This window comes from Anastrepha obliqua, chromosome 1 (genome assembly GCF_027943255.1).
Source record: "Anastrepha obliqua isolate idAnaObli1 chromosome 1, idAnaObli1_1.0, whole genome shotgun sequence".
In the NCBI taxonomy this organism is placed as follows: Eukaryota; Metazoa; Arthropoda; class Insecta; order Diptera; family Tephritidae; genus Anastrepha; species Anastrepha obliqua.
Window position 1 is genome coordinate 58670516 of NC_072892.1, and position 21988 is coordinate 58692503.

Sequence of the window (21988 nt, forward strand, 5' to 3'; positions counted from 1 at the left end):
CTAATAATTTAGATGCAATAACTTCGCTTCCACTGAACCGAATGTCACCAAGTTTTCACTGGAAGTCAGTTAGAGAAGGAACTTCCAAGGCACTAATTCGTTAAGAAAATGGCGCCAACAAAAACAACACAGTCTTATTTATTTTGGACTGCACCTAGTATGAATATAATCTGTAGAAAGAACCCAGTGGTTATACGTTTTTTAACCATACACATTTTTCTAATACTGATAGCAATTCATAATAGTTTTAGGTTTTCGAAATCAGGTGTTTCGAGTCATTCGACTATATGTGAACTTAGAAAACAAAACATTTTAAGCCATTTTTGATCCACTTTAAGTTTACTGATATTTTTTTCTGTAATTTTAATCTTTAAATTTCAAGAATTCCCTTTAGATCTTTTGATAAAATTTGTTGACGCCCTCACCTTAAAACTTTTCAATTAAAGGCAATATTGTTCTAAGAAGTGTCAGAAAATTAATATAAAACATTTCAAAATTAAAAGTAATGGGTGGTGCCAAAGGGAAATTTTTTGAAAGCAAAAAGAATATTACCCAACTGCCTAAAAATTTGAGCACCACTCAAATTAATGTGAGCTCATCACGCACCCAAGCGTAACCAAATCAACCGAAAAGAAAGCAAAAAAATATGAAAAAAACTAAAATCCATACTAAAACAACTCCGAAACAACCACCAAAACACTCTTTTTGTCTTACGAGACACAGAGAACCAAAACAACAGAACTGACACAGTTGTTTTCATGTTTTTCGAACAGGTTAATTTCCCAATCAGCAACTACCATAGCAACGGACAAACACCAAACAGGACAAAACAAAATAATGCAACTTCCTAATGGGAACAAAACTGAAAAGTTTCTAATTATGCTTTATGTGTGCGTGTGTGTGTGTGTAAAAGTGTTTTAGGGGCGGAATTCTGATTGCCTACACTGCAAATGCAAATGTGCGCTTGCTGCTTACCTTTTTTTCCTTATTTACGCTTTAGTTGTTGCTTAGAATGCGTGGCGTGGTGTACAAATGTCGAACGCGGAGAAGGCGTCAGACGTATAGCTAAAACTAATTCTAACAAAAATGTGATAACAAGTGATTTGAGAAAAGTTTTAAATGAAATTTTCTACTTCTGCAAATTATTCAGGAATATACCGATGAAGTCTTCAAAGAGTGCGGGCAACAGGAAGTGCAAACCGATGGATTATACGAACTATGCGTACAATGAGGCAGTTAGCCGGCTGAAGCTAATGTTGGCCGAATCGTACGCCCCGCCCAGAGGAGGTGGTGCTGGTTCTGGTGCTGGCGGCAGTGGCGTTTCGGGAGCGTATACGCGGCATGGAAATGAGGATTCGACGGATAATTATTCAGATAATTTGTCGGTGAGTTGAAGAACAAAGTTGTATGTTTGTAGTTCAGTCTCTTGTAAAAACTAGGCAATTGGCGGTGGAAGTTCGTTGAACTCTTCAGTGGATTTGAAAGTCGAACTCGATTGCATGCATTTGTGAGTTAAGAGAAATTTTTCTGCATTTTCTACGTCTTGCATCTTTCTACTTCAATCAGCTTGGGGATTACTATTTTTATACCACGATTCTGAATCCAACTAGTTTTTTATAGCCACATATGTATTCTGTGGGCAAAAAGTAAGGTGAATTTGGTTGTAAAATGAAAAATCTTTATTTATTCTTGTAAATCAATTTCATCCCCTTCAAAATAATCCCCCCGGTATAGCCATCGGCACCTTCTTCGATTCAGCTTTTATCTCCTCAATCGACTCGAAACGCGTTCCCCGGAATGGTCTCTTGAGTTTTGGGAATAGCCAGAAGTCACACGGAGCCAAATCAGGCGAATACGGTGGTTGCAGAACGATATGCGTGGAATTTTTGGCGAAATGATCACGAAGAACGAGTGCCGTGTGAGACGGTGCATTATCGTGATACAAAAACCAAGAGTTTTTGGACCACAATTCTGGTCTTTTTAGACGAATTGCTTCACGTAAACGACGCATAACGCTCAAATAATATTCCTTATTAACAGTTTGGCCAGGTGGAAGGAATTCATAGTGCACCACACCACGAAAATCGAAAAAAACTGTCATCATGACCTTTATTTTTGAACGACTTTGACGTGCTCTTTTCGGTCTGGCCTCGCCTTTAGCACGATATTCGCTTGATTGGTCGGTTGTTTCAGGGTCGAAAGCATAAATCCAAGTCTCATCTCCCGTAATGATGCATTTGAGATTGTCCTGATAGTCTGAAAGCATTGTTTCACACACATCAACGCGACGACTTTTTTCCAAGAAATTGAGAGTTTTCGGTATTAAACGAGATTTGACTTTTTGTAGGCCCAAATGGTCTTTCAAAATGGTTTTCACAGATCCTTCTGATATTCCGATCATATCAGTAAGGTCTTTAACAGTCAACCGACGATTTTTGAGCACTAACTCCTTCACTTTATTGACGTGTTGGTCATCTGTTGACGTCGATGGTCGTCCGGAGCGCTCCAAGTCATCAACACGTTCTCGAGCCTCTTTGAAGTTTTTGTACCACTCATAAACATTTTTCTGCGACATGGTCGAATCACCAAATGCCTTCTGCAACATGCTAAACGTTTCCGCAGCCGAAATTTCATTCCGCAAACAAAATTTGATGGCACTTCTCTGCTCAATCAAATCAGACATTGTAAAAATCGAAAAATGCACTCTTGGTCGTTTGGTAAACACAAGCGTAAATATATTACTGATAATGACATTCACATGAAAGTTGGCCCAGATGTTATTAACAGTGCTGCCAACTTATGAAAAAAATAACTAGAGCGAAATTTTAATCCCGCGAAGTTTGACAAATAAATTCACCTTACTTTTTGCCCACAGTATAACTCCCGTAGATCCCTCCCTGCATCCATCATTGAGATTCGATATAAATACGAGTATTACTCAGACCGCATAGAAACCACGCCCATTTTTTGTATGTGAAGACTAAATTTCCTTGCGTCTGTCTGAAGTTACAAGGTATAACTTTCATTGTCTATAAGTTTGTTTGATTGAATTGACAGCCATCCAAATTTAATTTTACTAAAACGTGCGTGGGTATATAAAGTTCGACATGAATAGAATTTAGCGTTCCTTATTTGTTTTAATTTGCTTCGTGATCCTAGGAAGTCTGATAAAATTGTATTATTTAATCACCTCACCGACGTCATTGAGCACGTATTGAGTCAAATTAACAGATCTTTAGATCTAAACTGCGAAAATTCCTTTAAGCAACGAAGATTGCTCATCAAGTTCTCTCCTACGTCAAAGATCAAATCAAGTTACAACGATTCTCTCGGTATGTGCATTCTTCTCTGAAGGAGGGGCACATATTGGATTTTCAATAATCCCTAAGGCAGCCAATTTGTGGACTTCTTGGATTGTGTCCCATGATTAACCCAACAAAGGGTTGCAGTTCCTTCACTTTTAGGCTGATAAGGAACTCCTGTATAGCTTTTTCGGATTTTTCAGAAAGTACCTGATAATTTTGCATGTATTAAGGCTGCTGTTGGGAAACACTTTTTCTACATTTGGTGCTTCATGCACAGAGATTCGAATCTGCGCATTTCCGAATGGTGGTCGCGCGGACACTATTTGTGGAATAACGGTTTCTGCACACTCTGCACGATAATTGGCTCTAATTGCATTTTGGTGAGCTGCAGATGCGCAATTCATCAATTCATTAACTAGTTTGTTAACCTGAACCACAAAAGCTCGAGTTAGTTGAACTTTCATGGCGGAGTTCAGCCACAACTTACATTGCTGGATACTTCTTAAAGAAGTACGAGCATTTTCCAGTGACAGTAGGGCAGCTTCATTGCCAATGCAGACTTAGATTGAATGATGTTCGTGGGACCTTCTTTCACTTATAAGTGCTGCTGTACTGAGTATTGCAGAAATCGACGATTGAAAAACCGGCGACACAATATCTAGGGTGTAAAATAATATCAAGTTGCCTACAACATCAGTTCAGTTTTCGGTTTTGGATCCTTGGGCTATATTTTAGTGAAATCTCCCAAAGAAGAGATTCCAGACATTTATATTGATGACAAGCCAACGAAGTATTTCCTCCTCAAGGCACTTCTGACATAAATACCAAAGTATCAAGTAATTTCTTATGCTCACAGCCTATATGACGTGCCTATATCCCGTGGAACATTAAGCCCATCAAAGTTTTAAAGCCAGCTCCTGTCGAGCACTCAAACCATAGATATCGGCATGGTCCTGCACCACAAAACAGCGCCGCATATGCAGTAATTGGTGTGATGAAAGCTGAGTATACCAAAATGCCAAAGCTGGTTTCAGACTCTAGGTTTTGCAAATGTTCTCCGACACTGCTAAACAAATTTTACCGCTCGATTTACCTTTAGCTCTACATAAGAGTCTTCTACATCAGTTTCCTGTCCAAAATTACCTGGAGATATTTTATCTCCCTTAGGTTGCTTCCTTGCTATTGCTTCTTTTTGACCATGTTTCCACTTATTTTTAGATTGTTAACCCAACAAAGCAAACACAAGCAACGCACTTTAGACTCTAATGCATATTTTTATATCAGTGTTTCTTACGGCTAACTAAGTACTTTTCTTCCCTTTTACAGGTCATTGAACGCCCCGTCTACTCAGATATCTCAAAATACTTATCGCCAGCTCAGAAGTCGCGCTTGAGCCCGGGGTTTCGCACCAAACCGAAACCTTATAATACCTTCTCATCCTCCAAGGAAAACTTGACACTTCAAATGCCCTATGCGGGCAGCACAACTACCACAACTGCTCCATTGGATTATTACACACCCAGCAAACCACAACAGCCCGCCACGGACAGCGTTCACGCGCCTGTCGAGATCTTCAATTTCATTGAAAAGCAAGAAGATTACATCGAGCAGCTGGAGAAGGAGTCCAAATACTGCCGCAACGAATTATCTAATTTGCTTGGCAAAGTCAAAGACGTCATAAACGAGAATACGCACCTTACGGAGACTGCACGTTCCGAGTTGGCCGCACTGAGTGGTGCGGAAAAGGCAATACCAGCCACAAGTCCCTCCTCGGATAGTGACGAGCAGCAACATTACAAAAAGAAATCTGCCACTACGCAACGTTGCAAGAAGGATGCACCACCCACGGTGAAGTCACCTCGCTATGCTGCGGCACCGAATATTGTCTATGAAGCGCGCATAAGCGAGCTTGAGGCAGAGCTTATGCAATCAAACATCGATTTGAAACGCTTTAAGACAGAGAATGAGGAACTCAAACGCAAATTGGCCCACGTTGACCCACTAGTGCTAGCTGGAACCCACACAGTCACTCCAGCTACCAATTCGTCCGGCACGAACTGTGAGGCACATCGCAGGCAAATTGATCATTTGCAGCAAGAGAAAAATGCGTTGGAGGAAAATGTGCGCCAGCTGCAAAAGCTCTTGGATGAGGCCAAGTCACAGCAATATCAGAGCGTCTCATCCAAACGTTACATCAACGACCTTGTGCAAATGGAGCGCGCACAGGCTGAGCTGGAAGTGAAACACTTGCGTGAGGAGCTCGATCGGCAGCATGAGCGTGTGCGCGAACTACAACATGAGATGGCGCGTCGCATCGCCGATGAGCGCGCCAATGCCGAGCGACGCTACAACACGCAGGTGGATCAATTGGGTGGCGATTTGAGCAGTCAGTGGGAGCAGGTGGCCAAATTGCAGTTGGATTTGGAGCGTGAGAAACGCTATGCGAATGATATAAAACGTGATCTTTCGAATCGTAATGCGCAAATCGAAGAGCTAAAGATGGAGTTGCGCTCAAATCGGAATACTTTTCTAGCTGAAATGGCGCAAGTGAATGCGGAGAAGCAATCCTTGGAGCAGGAGATAACTTCTTTGCGTCTGCAATTGGATCGTGCAGCACGTGAGGCGAAAACCGAAGCGACGCGCTTGACGGCCGAGATAACGTCGTTGCGACAGCGTTTGGATCGTGGTGATGCCGATTTGTTGCATTCCAAGCGGGAGGTGTTGCGCTTAAACGATGAGATCGCCAATTTAGAGAAGGAGGTGTGTTTGTATTGAAAGCAACTGATAGATGGAGTTTGTATATTTGAGTTCATCTTATAATTTTCAGTTGACCTATGGAGAGATGAAAAATGAAATCCGTCCCACCAAAAAGGATTTGGATAAACGTATATCTGAAATGCAGGAGAAGCACGGTGAGATTTTTGATATTTAGAAGATTTTCTTTCTTCTAAGATTCCATAGAATATCTTAACCTTTATCGGCATTTCACACAGAATTAACAATTAAGGCACTATACTAAAAAAAAATACGACACCTAGTAGAAGTTTTTCAGATGCACTGTTGCGTTTTTCTTTAAGTTTCTATTATTTATTCACAAGCCCATTTACTAAATGCGCATCAGAAAAAGTTACGAACTACTGCACGAGCATTCTCTCATATAGCTTAAGTCTCGATATAGTACCTCCTCGTATATGACAGATAAAATTTATAAAAAAAACAAGTAAGGAAGCGCCAAATTCGGTCCGGACCGAACTTTATAATTTACTTATATTTTAGTAAAATTTCGTTTGGCTGAGTTTTTTTCTCAATACTATCTAATTATATTAGATTTCATTAAGATACCAAATTTGTGAGAGTTTTAATAGGCCAAAAGAGGGTGCGCCTATGCGACAATGGATTAGGCTGTCGTATTGCCTTATGTGACTGAGAGATTGCTATTGAGAATATACAGGATGCCTTAAAGTTAAATTCTGGATCTATGGTATAGTGTAAATCCAATTATCTTGCATGGAGTCCTTAGTTGGTGGAGCTCGCTGATCTGGACTATGTCAGTTAAGAAGTTAGAGTGAGTGCAAAAGTCTCCCTAATCGGTATCAGTTGGGCGCTTTGGATCACAGCTTTTACTAGAGCTTAACTCAAGGATGAATTTAATGCCTCTCACTGCAGGAAAAACTGAGACAGAGATGTTGAGGCTAAAAGTTTGGCTTAAGCTACTGACACTCTAGAACTCAAGCACTCATCTTTAGAAACTTTGTGGTCATCCCCATGGCGACTCATCAATGTACACCCTCGTCGCATCCGAGCGGAACATTCACCATCCATATTCCTTTAAGTGAAAAGTGTGTGGGGTGTAGTACTTGGAGACAGGGTCTGACAAACCTGTTCATGAAATTAGTAGGAACGTTTCATGGAGAAGTATTTTGCAAGGAGCTTCCTATCAAGGTCAAATCCATACTACCAGGTCACTGCTTACTTGTGTAATGACTGCCAGGAAAGTAAACATTTAATACTCTTGCAATGTCACAATATCCTTCTGGTTATGCGTGTATTGGAAGACGCTCAATGGTACTTCCATTGTTAACAAAGCCGCAGCTATCGAGTTTTCTGGATGTCCGGTCCAGGCATTGCTTAAGTTAAGTATACACGTGGTGAGACTGGCATTACTTCGGGAGTTTTTTTCCAGCAGCTGTCTGGAGGTCGAGGTGAAATCATCCCAGCATCTTCTCCCCAGCTATCCTGCACTCGCAGTGCTACGATTTAGGCAACTTGGCTCTCGCTTTTTGGCTACGCCTGTGAATATATGTGGCTGATTTAGATATTACCCATCTGACGAATTTCATTAGTAGTATGAAGTGGTAAGCTTAACCGCAAGTAGACATTGTTTAGTTTTCTCTGTTACCTTAGCTGCATAACTACAAAAAGTTCTAGCAGTAGAGCCATTAAATTAGTTTAGGCGAGAGGTTATAATGTTTACCAAGTTTACCTTTAGAAGAGGGGTGAAAGTAGCTACTGAGGAGTCCAGTGAGTTACCAACTATAACTTCAGAAACATAGAGAGTATTGATGAGTATAGGGAGTTAATTTAAGATGTGGGTTGAGTCTGATTACTATTTTATGTATCTATTGGATTTTAATGGAGAGGTCGCCTGTTTGTTATTTTAAATCGCAACGCATAAGTTATATCGAAAGCCTATTGAGAATTGCAGCACTTTTTATAAGCGGCTAAATAAGGACTTGAATAGTGCCTCTCACTTACGCAATACCAATGGGATTCATCTTCGTTTTGAGCTTTAGAGCGATTTTGACTGAGTTAAATAAAACGCGCCAGTCGTTTCTTTCTCCAAGCCAAGTCCTTCTCCACCTGATCTTTCCTACGCAGAGAAGGCCTTCCCCTTCCTCTGCTACCATCAGCTGGTACCGTAACGAATACTTTCACAGCCGGATCGCTTGTTTCAAATCGGACGACATGACCCAGCCAACGAAGTCGCTGGATCCGTATTCCCTGCGCTAATTCTGTAGTGTAGTAAAGCTCATACAGCTCATTGTTCCACCGCCTACGATACTCGCTGTCAGCAACGTGCAAAGGTCCAAAAATCTTCCGCAGCATATTTCTCTCAAACACTTCCTGGGACGCCTCATCGGACATTGTCATCGTCCAAGCTTCTGCGCCATATTAGTTTTGTTCGTCGAGAGAGGACTTTACTACTCAGTTCAAAGTATCACTTGTTGGCAAGAGAGATTCTCTGTTGGATTTGAAGGCTGATATTATTATATTATCAGTGTTAATGCTAGTTCCTACATAAACGAAGTCTCTTACAACCTCGAAATCATAACTGTCAACAATTGTTGATGATGATGTCTTCTTCATGATGTCTTTTTCCTGCTGCTTCTTTAATATTTAGTGCTAACTTGGAAGCTGTCGAACAGTGCAACAAAATTAAAAAAAAGGTAAACCCTATGAAGTCAGAGGATTTTTCTTACAGGTTATGGAAAATAAGAACAGGTTTAAAAAATATTCGTACCAGTGATTCTTTTTTTGTTTTATCTTACGCAACCCTTCAAGGTTAACAGTTCATAGTTTATATGAAATTCTGAATAGGGGAAATAAAAAGCTTACCTGAAACCATCCAAAATTATTTTAAATGCATTTTACGAATCTTATTTAGAAATGTTGCTATATTATTTTGAACTATAGAACTTTAAATATGCTTAAAGTTTTTGTTTGATAACTCACTCTTTATATTGCATATAGAGTATATATAGAGCATATATATCTTAGTCAAAAATAAAGTAAATGTTATATGTAGAAGTATATGCAACCTCAGCACAACCGAAATATGCATCTAACAAACCCTGCACCATCATTTGCCTCTACACAGTTTCGGCCTGGGTAAGCTATTGATTTGGCTTTTGTGAATGTTCGAAAAATTATAATATAATAATAAAAAATTTCAAAAAAAAAAAAATATTTAACCATTTTCCCTTTGCATATGTAATTCCATTGGCATCTTTAAAATATTAGAAATTTTTCATAAATTATATTATTTGTAAATTGAAGCTTCATGAATTGAAATCGAAATGAAATTTAATCCATTTTAACAATGGTTCAACGAAAGTCAATAGTTTATCCATGAGTTTGCGTGTAGATATTACTAAAAAAAATTAATTCACTTCAAACTAATCGTAATAAGTAAAATTTGCGAAATTTGAATTGTCATTTACATTTGTCACAATAAAATATAATTCAATGAAAATAATTACTTATACTTATAAAATATTTGTTTTATTGTTTTCGTGTCATAGCCGAAACGGTAAATGAACTTGAGGATATGATACAGAGTCAGAAGCAACTCATGGATAAATTAACCGGCGAATGCAAAGCGTTAACCAGTAAACTCGAGGATACAACTCTCAAGCACAAGTAAATATAAAACAAAAAAGTAGATCACTAAGAATGAAAGTCAAGCAATATATTAATGTAGGGACTGGAATGGTGTAAAGAAGTTATTGTGAGGTTATGAGTTTTTGATTAAATACAAATTATTGTAGGTAACACTAATTAATTCTCGACAAATCAGTGTATTAATCACGCTGGCGTAGAAGCGCTTTTTTGGGCTGACTGACCAGAGGACCACAGAGGTGGCTGAATGGCCAAACCTAAAGAAATAATCCGACAAACCATATTAGAGAAAGATTTAAAATCTTTTGAATTGAGGAAGGAGACCCCGTTACTGTCAATTGGTCCTGGAGGGCACGTTGATGCTTTCGGGGCAGGTGGACTATACAGTCCCGCCTATACGTTCACGACCATCCTACCCTCGAGGGAAGAGTGGAAACGGGACGAGATAAGACAGGGCGAGCCCATCCATGTATCCATAGATGGCTGAAAGCTCGAGGGCACGGTGGGCGGCTTGTGTATATTCCGGGCATCTGGGGATCTTCTTCCGTTTTGGGCTTTCTGACTACTGAACTGATGGCAATAATGAAATCCGTGACACTGGTACAGTGTGATGCGATACTTCGAGATGATATCTACACTTTCTCTGATAGCCAGGCGACGATAAAATCTCTGACAAAACGGTCGACAACCTCCAAGGTAGCCATGAAATGCCGCGCATCTTGTAACGAGATGGCTGAGTAATTTCACCTAATGATAACATGGGTTCCTGGCCATTGTACCATTGAGGTGAACTACAGAGCCGATGAACTAGCGAAAATCGGCACCAAATTGACTGAGCAGTACATAGAGAATGATATAGGTATACCCTTGCAAACATGTAAACTACATATCCCCGAAGAAATTGTTAGAGTAGCGAATGAAAAATGGAGCCTCTTGCAAAATTGCCCGACAGTTGTGGTCGACTCTCAATGCTAAACGCACGGAACTTCTACTAAGAAGAGATAAGCACAGTCTATAGCCACGCCCAGAGAATGGGTGTGCAAACACATGACTTCTGCAGAAGTTGTCTAGACGATGAAGAGGAAGAGATGATCCCGCACCTTCTGTGTCACTGTCCTGCTCTATCCAGACGAAGACTCGCCATTTTGGGTAGACAATCCTTTAATGAATTGGAAGATCTCGGCTCTGTTGTAATTGAGGATCTTACAAAATTTTTGAAGAGTACACATTGGTTTTAGGAGGGATAAGGACAAGTTCCCCACGCGGCATCACAATGGGCCATGAGCCTGAGTGTGTCCCACAGTGGACAATAGCTTCATCCTAACCTAACCTACTGTCAATGGCATTCGGTATAGAGCGATGTTAACAGACTTTCAGGGGCCAGAGTGTGACAACATTTAGCTTAAGCAATAGCCGAGCTGTGTTTGCAACAAGACGACGCTATCCTACAAAACAGCTGACTATCATATAAGTACTCATCATCATCACTAATTACAAAAGCGCTCAGTAAACTATTCATTTCTGTTTTAGCCATAGAAAAAACTGATAGTTTCCCCTTGCACTTCCAAATGGTAGTTACGCATCAACTCATTTGGCTACGGTGACCATACAACAAACAGAATAAAATTTCACACCAGTACCTCGTTCAGAGCAGCCACATTATAAGCATAAAAGTGATTAGTTGCTCTGTCTTTTAGAGTACAGTAGATATCTTTCTCACCTATATGAAATTGGTAATTGGTAAAAGAGAGATAGAGTATCACACCGCCAAGGGAAAATTATAAGTTTTTTCCATGGCTAGAACAAAATTGAGTTGTTTACTGAGCTTGAGTACTGATGAGTACTTAAGTGATAGTCAACTGTCTTGTAGAGGCCAGTCGCATAATGCGCATTAGGCCGGGTCGATTTGTGGGGAGGCAAAAAAATCGCCCATTGCTCTGTGAAAATCATATTCTAGGGATCAAAATAAGAAACTTTGCCGAAGGAACCATACCTCTAAAACGAATTCTGATGTCCCCCAATTTGGGTCGACTTTTTAGTTTCTTTTCTCATGTAAAGGCCAAAAATGGTGATATTTTGAAATGATTGTATGGGGAACCCCCCAGGGGAGTTCCAGGGGGTGTGCCACTGGCATGGGTGGATCGGCCGTCCAAAGTTAGTGGGGGTCGGTCATACATTTGTACTCGATTGGAGCACTCTAAATGGGTCAAAGTGGGATTTTTCGTTCGACCCAAATTGGGGGATATCAGAATTCGTTTTAGAGGTATGGTTCCTTCGGCAAAGTTTCTTATTTTGATCCCTAGAATACGATTTTCATAGAGCAATGAGCGATTTTTAAATCGACCCGCCCGTATTAGAAAATAATAAAATACTTGTACATGTGTTGGAATTTCGGGTAAAGTGTTCAGCATTAATCGATGAATCGATTATTTTGTCTAAGGCCAAGTTAAGTCCTTTGGATATTTGTATGATATGCCATTGCGTTGATACGCAAAACTCATTTTGATATCTCAAACTGTTAAGGTTTTATTTGAATTAGTTTTCCTATCCTTTTTATCTGGTCAAATAGATTTGAAACCAGTTAGAGATAGACCTGTAGCTCGGGGGGCTACTTATAAAGCGCAGGATTGGTCTAATCCCCACGCCAGACAGTTCTGTAAGAGAATTGAAAAAGTGTTTACCTAGACAACCTACTCTGATTTTAGCTAAGGCTGGACAATTGCAAAAGAAGTACTCAACTGTTTCTTCCTCTTCCTCATCTCTACAACAATATTCGTGGGAGAATACTTCTAGTCTCAAGAAATGTCTGCCAAATACCCAATAACCGGTTATAAAAGCCACGACCGTCGATATATCTTTTTTTTAGAGACTAATCAATTCCTTTAACCTTTTCTTGTTTATTTCCGGCCATAGTAGCCTAGCTGTTACGCATTCACCTTCATCTTTCCATGACCTATTGATCTCTTGGATAATTTTGTTTTTCATTATTAATTTACTCGTGGAAATAGGTATCCCAATGATACTTTTATCACTGAGCAGTTGAAGAGTAGTACCTTTCCTAGCTAGCTCATCGGCTTTACAGTTTCCCTCAATATCCCTGTGCCCCCGAACCCAAATAAGGCCGACCTTGAATACGACGCTAATACCATTTCGGCTGCCCGGCATTCCTGTGCAAACTTTGATCTTGGTATGGCTGTATGCCGCATGGCTATACGAGAATATACATACGACATGAGTACTTAGATATGTAGCCGCTTCTTTTAAAGCTAGAACGTCTGCTTGATAGACGATGCAGTAGTCGAACGGATTGTTCCAGTCCTAACTTCTTCGAAATTAATCTATAGCCAACCTTATCGTCTAGTTTGGAACCATCTGTATAAAAATTTAATTCCCCCTTATCCACTCCTTAGCAAAACTCAAACATTTATCCCTATTAGATTTGGCATTAAATAGCTTAAATTAAAAAAAAAATTCGGTACGTTTTATAGTTTTTTTTATATAAAGGCGAAAATGCAAGTCAGTCCGCTGAAATTGTGAGTATGCCGATACTGTAACAGCTCATGATGTGTAATTTTGCTTTCCTCGATTCCGTTCAATTTTGATGTGAAAAATGCGACTCACACAGGCAGTCCATCCTCGAAAATGTCGCTAAATCACAGATATAATCGAAGTTGACCTGCATGCAGTAATCGTACCATCGCCCAGTAGCAAAATATTGACTTTTTGACAGTTTTACACAATTAGCGAAAAATAAAAATAAAAATAATGGATTTCTTTTTCCCCAAACTCATATAATTTTTAAGAGCTGTATTTTGAATAAAAATAGTGAAACCTCAAAGAATCTAAATTTTACATATTAGTAAAAGCACTTCTTAGAAACGACCCTGTACATGCAGATTCCATTGAATTAGGAAGCAGCGAGAATTTACTTAACTTATATCCAAATCATTTCTTTACACCTTCCAATCCTACAAATTTTATATAATAGTTGCTTAACCGAATACAAACCAATGCAAATCCACTAGAGATTATATAAAAAAATATTAAAATTAAATTGATTTTTCGTAAGTTTGAGATAAAGTCGCAAAAGCCAAAAGTGTTACTGTATACATTTTGGCCAAATTAAGAACTGCGTAGGGTATAGGTGAAAATACCCAGCATTACACCAATCAAAAAATCGAACTTGCACCAAGAAAAAAACTAAAACGAAAGCAAATTAAACCGTAACGCACAATACAATTCGCCATTTAATTTTGCTAACAACAAACACAGAAATATAAAACTAAACACAGCAACTAAAAACAAAAAAAAAAACTACAACAATCACAAAAGAGAAGACGCTGGATTAATGCGTTGTCGTTTTTCACAATTCTTATTTATTTTTACTGCTGCCGCTTGCTCGTATGAAATGAAAACACTCTTAAAAATAAAACAAAAAAATACAAATCTACAAAAAAAAACAAAAAAAAAAAACAATCGAAACAAAAAACCAAACACCATAACTTGTATTGCAACCAACATATATAAAATGCATTCGCAATTAAAAAAATGTATAATGTAACGTGATTTATTACTGTTAACCAAAAAACGCACGCACCTCAAATAAAATATTACTTATTCGTAGAAACCATAGTAGCAAAACCAACAGCAACAACTACAACAACAATGCTGACAAACCACAATACGACCGCAAAAACCCACACGGTCATATCAACGCAATCAACCCCAAGTCAAGTGCCATATCAAACGCCTACAGTGTGGGCAACAACTCAGCCAACAATGCATGCGCCCAGGACGCGCACGACAACTGCAGCGCCTTACGTAGCAACAACAACAACTACAATAAGCGGCGTCGCTTGGTTTGTGCCGACACAGGGCAAAGCCACAACAACGCAACCGTCGACAGTCAAATCGTCTACAACAAAAACGGAATCATTGATCACCACAACAATGCAAACCACAAAAGCGGACATGACGCAACCGCCCTTCATGAGCGGTTCATTGACGGGCACCATACCAAAAATTCCGCAAACACCTACGACAGCGTTCGGAAGCGGAAGCGGGTACGATTTGCCGCTTAGGTTGCCCGCCGCCGTTAGCGAAGTGAAAACGGCAAACGAAGAAAAAGAAGCACTAGGCGAACACAAATCGAGCTCACCAGCACCAACGCCAAGGCCAGCTCACATTCGTCGTCATCGTTTTGGCAGTGACGATGACATACTCACGAATATCACGAAAAGCAACGAGCGACTCGAACGCGAATTGGCCAAAATGCCACCATTGCCGAAGATGTCCTTGTCGGTGCATCGACGTCAACAGCGCTGTGGATATTTGTATCGTCCACAATCGGCTTTTCTGCAACGCAGCCTTAGCGATGAGGGTCGCAGTGGGAGTAGAAAATTAAATCGCAGCCGACGTGAAGTCGACGGCACGCACGGTAGTTGTAGTAAATCCACAAAACACTTAGCGAGTTGTACACATTTTGAGCCGATGGCGTGCACGTGTTGTTGTAATGCAAATAATGTCGAAGACAACAAAAGCAAAGTAACCGCAGAAAAGCAAACCCGTTGCACTGATAGTAAATATTTATTTAGCACCGAGAGCACTTTTGACGCAAAAGCTAATGCAAATGTAGGCACAACGACCGCAAAGACAACAACAAGCGCACCAACAACAACAGCACCCACCTACAATAATCGTAGAAGTTGCTACAAATATAGCTGGGATGCACACACCTTTGCCACAATAACTACGCCGCCGACGACTTGCAAAGCGCAAAGTGCGTTAAAGGGTCACACGGCCAATACGTGGTGCTCAGCAGAGGCTACAATCACGGCGACAGAACAACCGACCTCTCTTGGAGATGCCTCTCTATTCCATAAACATCCCACGATTACTAGTTTCCCTTACGGAAAATCCACTACGCATTCTACGCCCACACCCGCACCTACGCATTCTCCTCCGAATTACCAGCGTTACGAGAAAAAGGATGTAGGACCGAAGCTCTGCACCACATGCAACCCGGTTCTTACAACTGGCAACTGTCCTTCATCCACATGCCATCCACCTTCATGTTGCCCCCATACCCATTGCAAAACGGAGCAGTTGCCCTGGCTGCAACAGCATCTAGTTTTGAATCAAACTTTTAATGGACGCGAACACCTGTGCGCGGACATTTGCCACGCGTGTCAGAGCCCAAGTCAAGGCGAGCACTTGACGGCGCCAACTGAACGCAAGGCGAATGAACAAGAAGCAAGCAAATCGGCGGCTAGGCCAACATCTAGCGAGGATAAAAACTTCACGCGCTCTATGCCATCAAGTGATAAACCGCGCACATATTTCGAAGAGCTGCTGCGACGCGATGAATGTTATGCGGTGAAGAGAGTGGGCGGTAGCGCGACACGCGATTGTACCAGCAAGGGAAGTGTAGTGGTAAAGAAAAAGCCACGTCCACCTGTAAAAGTGGACGTAAATGTGCGTTTAGTGCCCAAACCGGGTAGAGAAAGTAAACAGGCTAAGATGGAAACTGACACAGCAGCAGCGCACGATGTGAAAGTTCAGTTTAGTTCTGAGCCTGCAATCTCGGCTGATAAGAGCGCCGAGCAAGAAAAAGTGGAAGCATATGAAGAGCAAGCGCTTCCGCTTGCCATTGATATACCCGATTTGCCGTTAGACGAACTGGAATTGGAAGACTTGGAGCAAGCAAAAGTGGAGCTTTGAAACTCTGATTTCTCTTTTAACTAATGGGTTAATATATTAAATAATAATTATATGATTTATTTGTTATATCCAAAAAGTAGTTCACACATTTTGGACACAACGCATAAGTAAAGATTTGTAGCGCATTGGGCAACGCTGTAGGAAAATGCTCTTTCTAACTTACGCGCCATGCAAAATTTATCACTTTTACCTTATCCTTATTTACTTTTATTATATATTCAATTCACCTTTTGTTAATATAGTGAGGAAAGTCAGCTTCTACGTGAGACGAATGAGAAACTTATGGATCGGCTAAAGCAAATATGGGCAAACTACAAGGAACTGCACATGGAGCGGGAGAAGGCGCGACAACTGAGTTCGGTATGTCCGAATGGACGTCACGGCTCCGCAAGTGATACCGCAGAGTCCGTAGAGGAAGAGCATTTTTCTGCGCGTACCTATAGTTTAGACAAGGTAATTGATTTGTAGGATATGAAATTAACTAATCCTTTTTTTTTCTTTTCTCTCTTTCCTCTTCTTTTCTATCTCTTTATATCTATTTCACTTCTTTGCTTCGAAAACTGCTTTCATTTCACTTTTTTGTGGAATGCAATTTTACTACACGCAAATATCTCTACCTAGAACGGAAATATCAACTTTACAATCGAATGTAGAATATTTATCCAACCGCATGCTAAATAGTGAGCGAATTGGTAAATTAGACAGCACCCCCATTCCCTACAGTAATCCACCAGGTGGTAAAGGTAAATCGAAGTGTGAAGTATGATCAGAAAATCTAGAAATTATTTCTACAAATAAACACACCGAACACACATACAATAATACTCATTTACACTCACACAAGAGGTCTTCTTTAAGTTAAATCAACTTCCCAGATTTTTCGTACAGTTTATCAATTGCGACCTCTGTGACCTCTGTGATCTATTGTGCTGCATAGTTAAAACTGGGGGCTTCTGATGGCTTTGAGTATTTTCTCAGGCTTTTTGTTCCTTTTGCTTTTGCGAGAGCTATAACAAATGTTGTTGGGAATGTGCTCTGAGTTTTATCATCCAGTTACCAAAAATGTCTCTGTCGCTTATTTATACTAAATCAATTTTCATGAAATGATAACCAAGTCTACTATGTTCCTAATAGTATCCAGTAATGTTTCGTAAATCCTCTCCAGGCGCGTAGGCGTTTGATACAACATAAGCCTCTATCCAGACTTAGGAGCCTATTTGATGTTCTTCTGTTTAGCCTGCCTCTGTCCTGGGCTCTCCATCAAGGGTGATGTGAATTACCTGAGGTCTTTCGTTAGGTTCTGGTTCATGTACTTTTGAGATAGTGCCTAATTTCGCTGCCATCATAATATTCATGTCACCAAGATATTGAGGAGAGTGAAGGATTTATCTTTTTTCGATTTCAAAGCTGCATTCGACATCACGAAAAGGAGTTGCCTATATGTCGCGATGCCAGAATTTGGTATCCCCGCAAAACTAATACGACTATACAAAATGAGGCTGCTCAATACCAGCTGAGCATCGCCGTGAGAATAGGGAAGGACCTCACTAAGCCGTTTGATACCACGCGAGGTTTCCGACAGGGTGACTCGTTGTCGTGTGACTTCTTTAACCTGATGCTGGCAAAGATTGTGCGGGCTGCTGAACTTAATCGCTCCGGCACAGTTTTTTATAAGCGCGTACAAATGTTGGCGTATGCCGATAATATTAAGATAGCAGAGAAAGAGGAAGGCCTCCTCTACGTTGGAAAGATCGCAAAACAATACTTCCGTTTCCCATCTATATATTTTTGTTCTCGAAGCTCCTTTTAGAAATAAATTATAATATAATAAAATTTTAATCTGTTTTTCGGGTGTTTGGCCGAGCTCTTCCTTATACTTGTGGCGTGCGTCTTGATGTTTTTCTACGAATGGAGAGACCTACAGTTATAACTCGACTCCGAACGGCAGATATATTTTTTTACGAGGAGCTTTTTCATGGCAGAAATACACTTGGAGGTTTGCCATCCCACGGAGGTTCTACACAGCTCCGAATGGTAATCACGCATCAACCTATTCTGCTACGACGGCCGAATTATATTCTACACCGACTAAATTTGGTCCATAAGGAGGAGGTTAAGAGTTCTAAAGCTTTCTGAAGTTTTTTAAAGCCTCTCTGACCCTTGTGAACGGGCACAAGTAGCACACGTGGGGATTTTATTCTCACTTCCTTTTACATTTAATGGCTGAAGATTACGCAATTCTTCAACTGTGAAAACGTAATGAAGCAGGAGCTTATCCGTCTGTAAAGAGCTTGTGACGCTATTGGTTGCTCTATTATCACCTTCGAAAAAATACGTCCCGAGGATCATATTCGCACAAATAATTTGCCAAATTGAAATTTTTTGGTCATAAAGAGTTTATTATTGCATGTTTTCTGTGGCATAAAAATCGACAATATTGCTAATTTACGCTTCCATTCAAAGAAAGATAGGCCTGGGGTAGTTTTTATATTTAATAAACTCATTTAAATGGTAGGTTCGGTTAGGTTATTTGTTTGCCGAAAGTACGAGAAATTAAATTCTCTTTTGTGATACCATTCCAAGAGAAAACAGAAAATAGAGGACCAGTTAATCGCGAGAGGGTTGGTGTAAGACAGAACGAAAGATCGGTGTTCAGAAGGATCTTAAGACGTTGCAAGTTCTTGTACTTGCCCAGCTCTCACAGAGTTGACCAAACCTTCCCAGAAGTAAACCACAGGCAATGATGTGATCCCCCAATCCCCTCATTGCGCGAGAAAACTTATTCGCATACCCTCTTTCTATATAGTTAATCAGCCCAGCAGTTTTCGGTAATGTCCCTGCGTCCAAGTACCTACAGTAGCTTAACTTCAACGTATTTGGATTGAACCAAGAGGGAAGTCAGACATTCCCCGACTAGTTGCGAATAGATAATTAGGTACTTCTTTCACAATTCTTACACAAGTAAACAACCAATCAACTAAATCTTTTATGGCTGCTATTTCAACTTGAAATACTCTTGAGTGGCTCAATAGCCTAAACTTGAGCTTGATGGCGAGGTCCTCACAGAGTACTTCTCCACCAACCTTTGCGTCCAACTTTTAGCAATCCGTGAAAAACTTCGCCGAGTCCTGCCTTCAAATGCTCTACTCTGCTCAATCTTGATGGGGATGGGGATGGAGAAGGTTGCGGTTAGACCCCGAGTGGTGCTGCTTTATCAGGCTAATCTTTTGTTGAATCTACGGCTGAAGAATTTTAGCGCATCCTTTCGGATGTACAAAAGATTACAGTAAAGAGTATACCACTGGCGACATCAACACCAGTGGCGGGGGGACAGACTTATCGCGCAGCGGCACGGACACGAACGTGGCCGCTCCCATCGCCAGCACTGGCAATGACTACAACACCGATTACAGTTCTGTTCTGTTTTAAAATCTCCTTTACTTTTGGGTGGTGGTGTGTGGTGAAAATATATTACTGGTGCATACAGTATTTGTTAGGTTGTCCCACGAATAATAGAACTTGCCATTTTTGAGGATCGCTTTCATGGCTTTTACTACTCTTTGCATAATACTGTGGCTCTGAAATATCTACACTTTATCAGCAAAAAACAATAAAACACTTCACATTTTGAAGAACACAATCTTTACTTTTTCCGCATCCTTATATTTTCATATAATTCTCGACATGAATGTAATTGAAAAAAATATTTATCCACAGCCACTCTCGACTACAAGCCGTCCACATTTGGTACAGCCGAGCCAACACGTACCACCGTTGATGACTACACCAAGTCCGCTCCGTACACTTACGAATCCATACTCGGCAAGTCAAGTGCTCCCGACACATTTGGTAGCACCGCTACTACCAGCACCATCAACAATACAACACCCGCCATTACCACTGCCAGTTCCTTATACAATAAGCCCGCTTATGATCAACCAACCATCAGCAGCGATAAAAACGAGGACTACAAGTCAAGCTACAACAACAAGTACGGCCTCAACGATCCCGATGACGAAAATATCAAGGACAATTTGGGAGAAGGTGAGAAAAGGCGCACCAACAATGACATCATCGGTAGTGGCAGCAGCACCAGTGCCGCAATCGCCTCAAGTGATACAACCCGAACCGACTACGATTACACCAAAGACTACAGCAAAGACTACGACAAAGATTACTCCAAAGATTACAGTAAAGAGTATACCACTGGCGACATCAACACCAGTGGCGGGGGGACAGACTTATCGCGCAGCGGCACGGACACGAACGTGGCCGCTCCCATCGCCAGCACTGGCAATGACTACAACACCGATTACAGTGGCTATGAAGGATATGGACAACAACAATACGATGCCAGTGCATACGATGTCAACGCCTACGATCAGTCAGCTTACGACGGCAGCCAGCAGCAGTATGGCACTGCAGGACAATACGACACCGACACACAAAGCGGGTACGACACCAGCGGAGGACAGGGAGGCTATGGTGATTACTCAGCCACCGACTACGACCAGTCCGCCTACCAGTACGAAGGCACACCCGCAGTGGCTGCCACTGGAGAAAGCACAACAGCGCCCGCGGCAAGCGAAAGCATCAAATCACCGCCGCCAACTGTTGACAACAGTGGCGCCGGTGACTTCAACACCACACCAACAACACAAGCACCGTCAACATCCAGCAGCATCACATCCCCATCAACCGCACCTGCTGTCACGCCATCTGCCGGTAGAGTCGCCACGAACGTTGCGGGACGCACAGCAACGGAGAGCCGCAATCAACCGCGAGCGAGCAGTGGCGTTGTGGGGCCAGGAGGTGCCGGTAGCAGCGGATCAGTCGGCGGAGGAAAATCCAATTTGTCACAACAGTCTGCCGCGTCCGCCCCCAAAAAGTAGTTGCGCTGAGTGGGTTGCCGATAGTGTGAGTTCAACAAGTGAGCTTTGTGATCCATTTGAGTTAGAGTTTAGTATAAGTAGTCCGAGTTTGATGCGTTCGTTCGGTTCGGGTTCAGGATCTTCCTGCACTGAAGTGGAAAACAATATGGAATTCGATTCGATTTCCGAAATGAGTATCTCACCGGCGCAAACTGCCATCAGACGTATAAGAGCAACTGACTCGGACACGGGAGAAATGGCAGTTAATGTGGCAGAGGAGGGGAAAACGGCAAAGTAATTAGGAATATGGCCAGTATAACCAATAAGTTTTTGAACTAGTCCTTTATAGAATAATAGCAATAAAGAAAATTGTAAAAAATTAGTTATAAGTAAAAATTAAAAAAAAATTTTATGTAACCACCTAAGTCAATAAACTTTCGAGTGTATAAAGTGTATAATTTTAGAGCAGTTTAAATTGGAAAAATTAAATAATATTATAAAAAGAGTTAAATTTCAATTGGTTTAATTTAACAAATTATTAAATACAACTTTTAAACGAAATTTGAGTCGAATGAATAGATTAACGGTGCATATATAAATTAAAAAAATACCATTGGTAATGCATATAATTTCACACAATGCCGAACATTTTTCCCAAATGCAATCGCCTCTCGACAGATAAGGCCAAACATT

At 40.9% G+C, this 21988-nt stretch overlaps 1 protein-coding gene across 1 annotated transcript; it reads left to right on the top strand.

The window, feature by feature from the left end:
• The first annotated feature begins 1150 nt into the window (after window positions 1-1150).
• Window positions 1151-21540, top strand: LOC129253277 (serologically defined colon cancer antigen 8 homolog). Its single transcript, XM_054891579.1, has 6 exons — window positions 1151-1385; window positions 4632-6065; window positions 6133-6217; window positions 9608-9725; window positions 17046-17167; window positions 20142-21540. The coding sequence occupies exons 1-6, from the start codon at window positions 1161-1163 to the stop codon at window positions 21314-21316; spliced, it is 3159 nt and encodes a 1052-aa protein (XP_054747554.1). The 5' UTR covers window positions 1151-1160; the 3' UTR covers window positions 21317-21540.
• The last annotated feature ends 448 nt before the right edge of the window (window positions 21541-21988 follow it).

Excerpts from the sequence above, each read along its gene's own strand:
- LOC129253277 (XM_054891579.1), top strand. The coding sequence starts at position 1,161 with ATGAAGTCTTCAAAGAGTGCGGGCAACAGGAAGTGCAAACCGATGGAT. Across the intron at positions 1,386-4,631 it reads ATTATTCAGATAATTTGTCG|GTCATTGAACGCCCCGTCTA; the intron begins GTGAGTTGAAGA and ends TCCCTTTTACAG. Across the intron at positions 9,726-17,045 it reads GATACAACTCTCAAGCACAA|AACGGAAATATCAACTTTAC; the intron begins GTAAATATAAAA and ends ATCTCTACCTAG.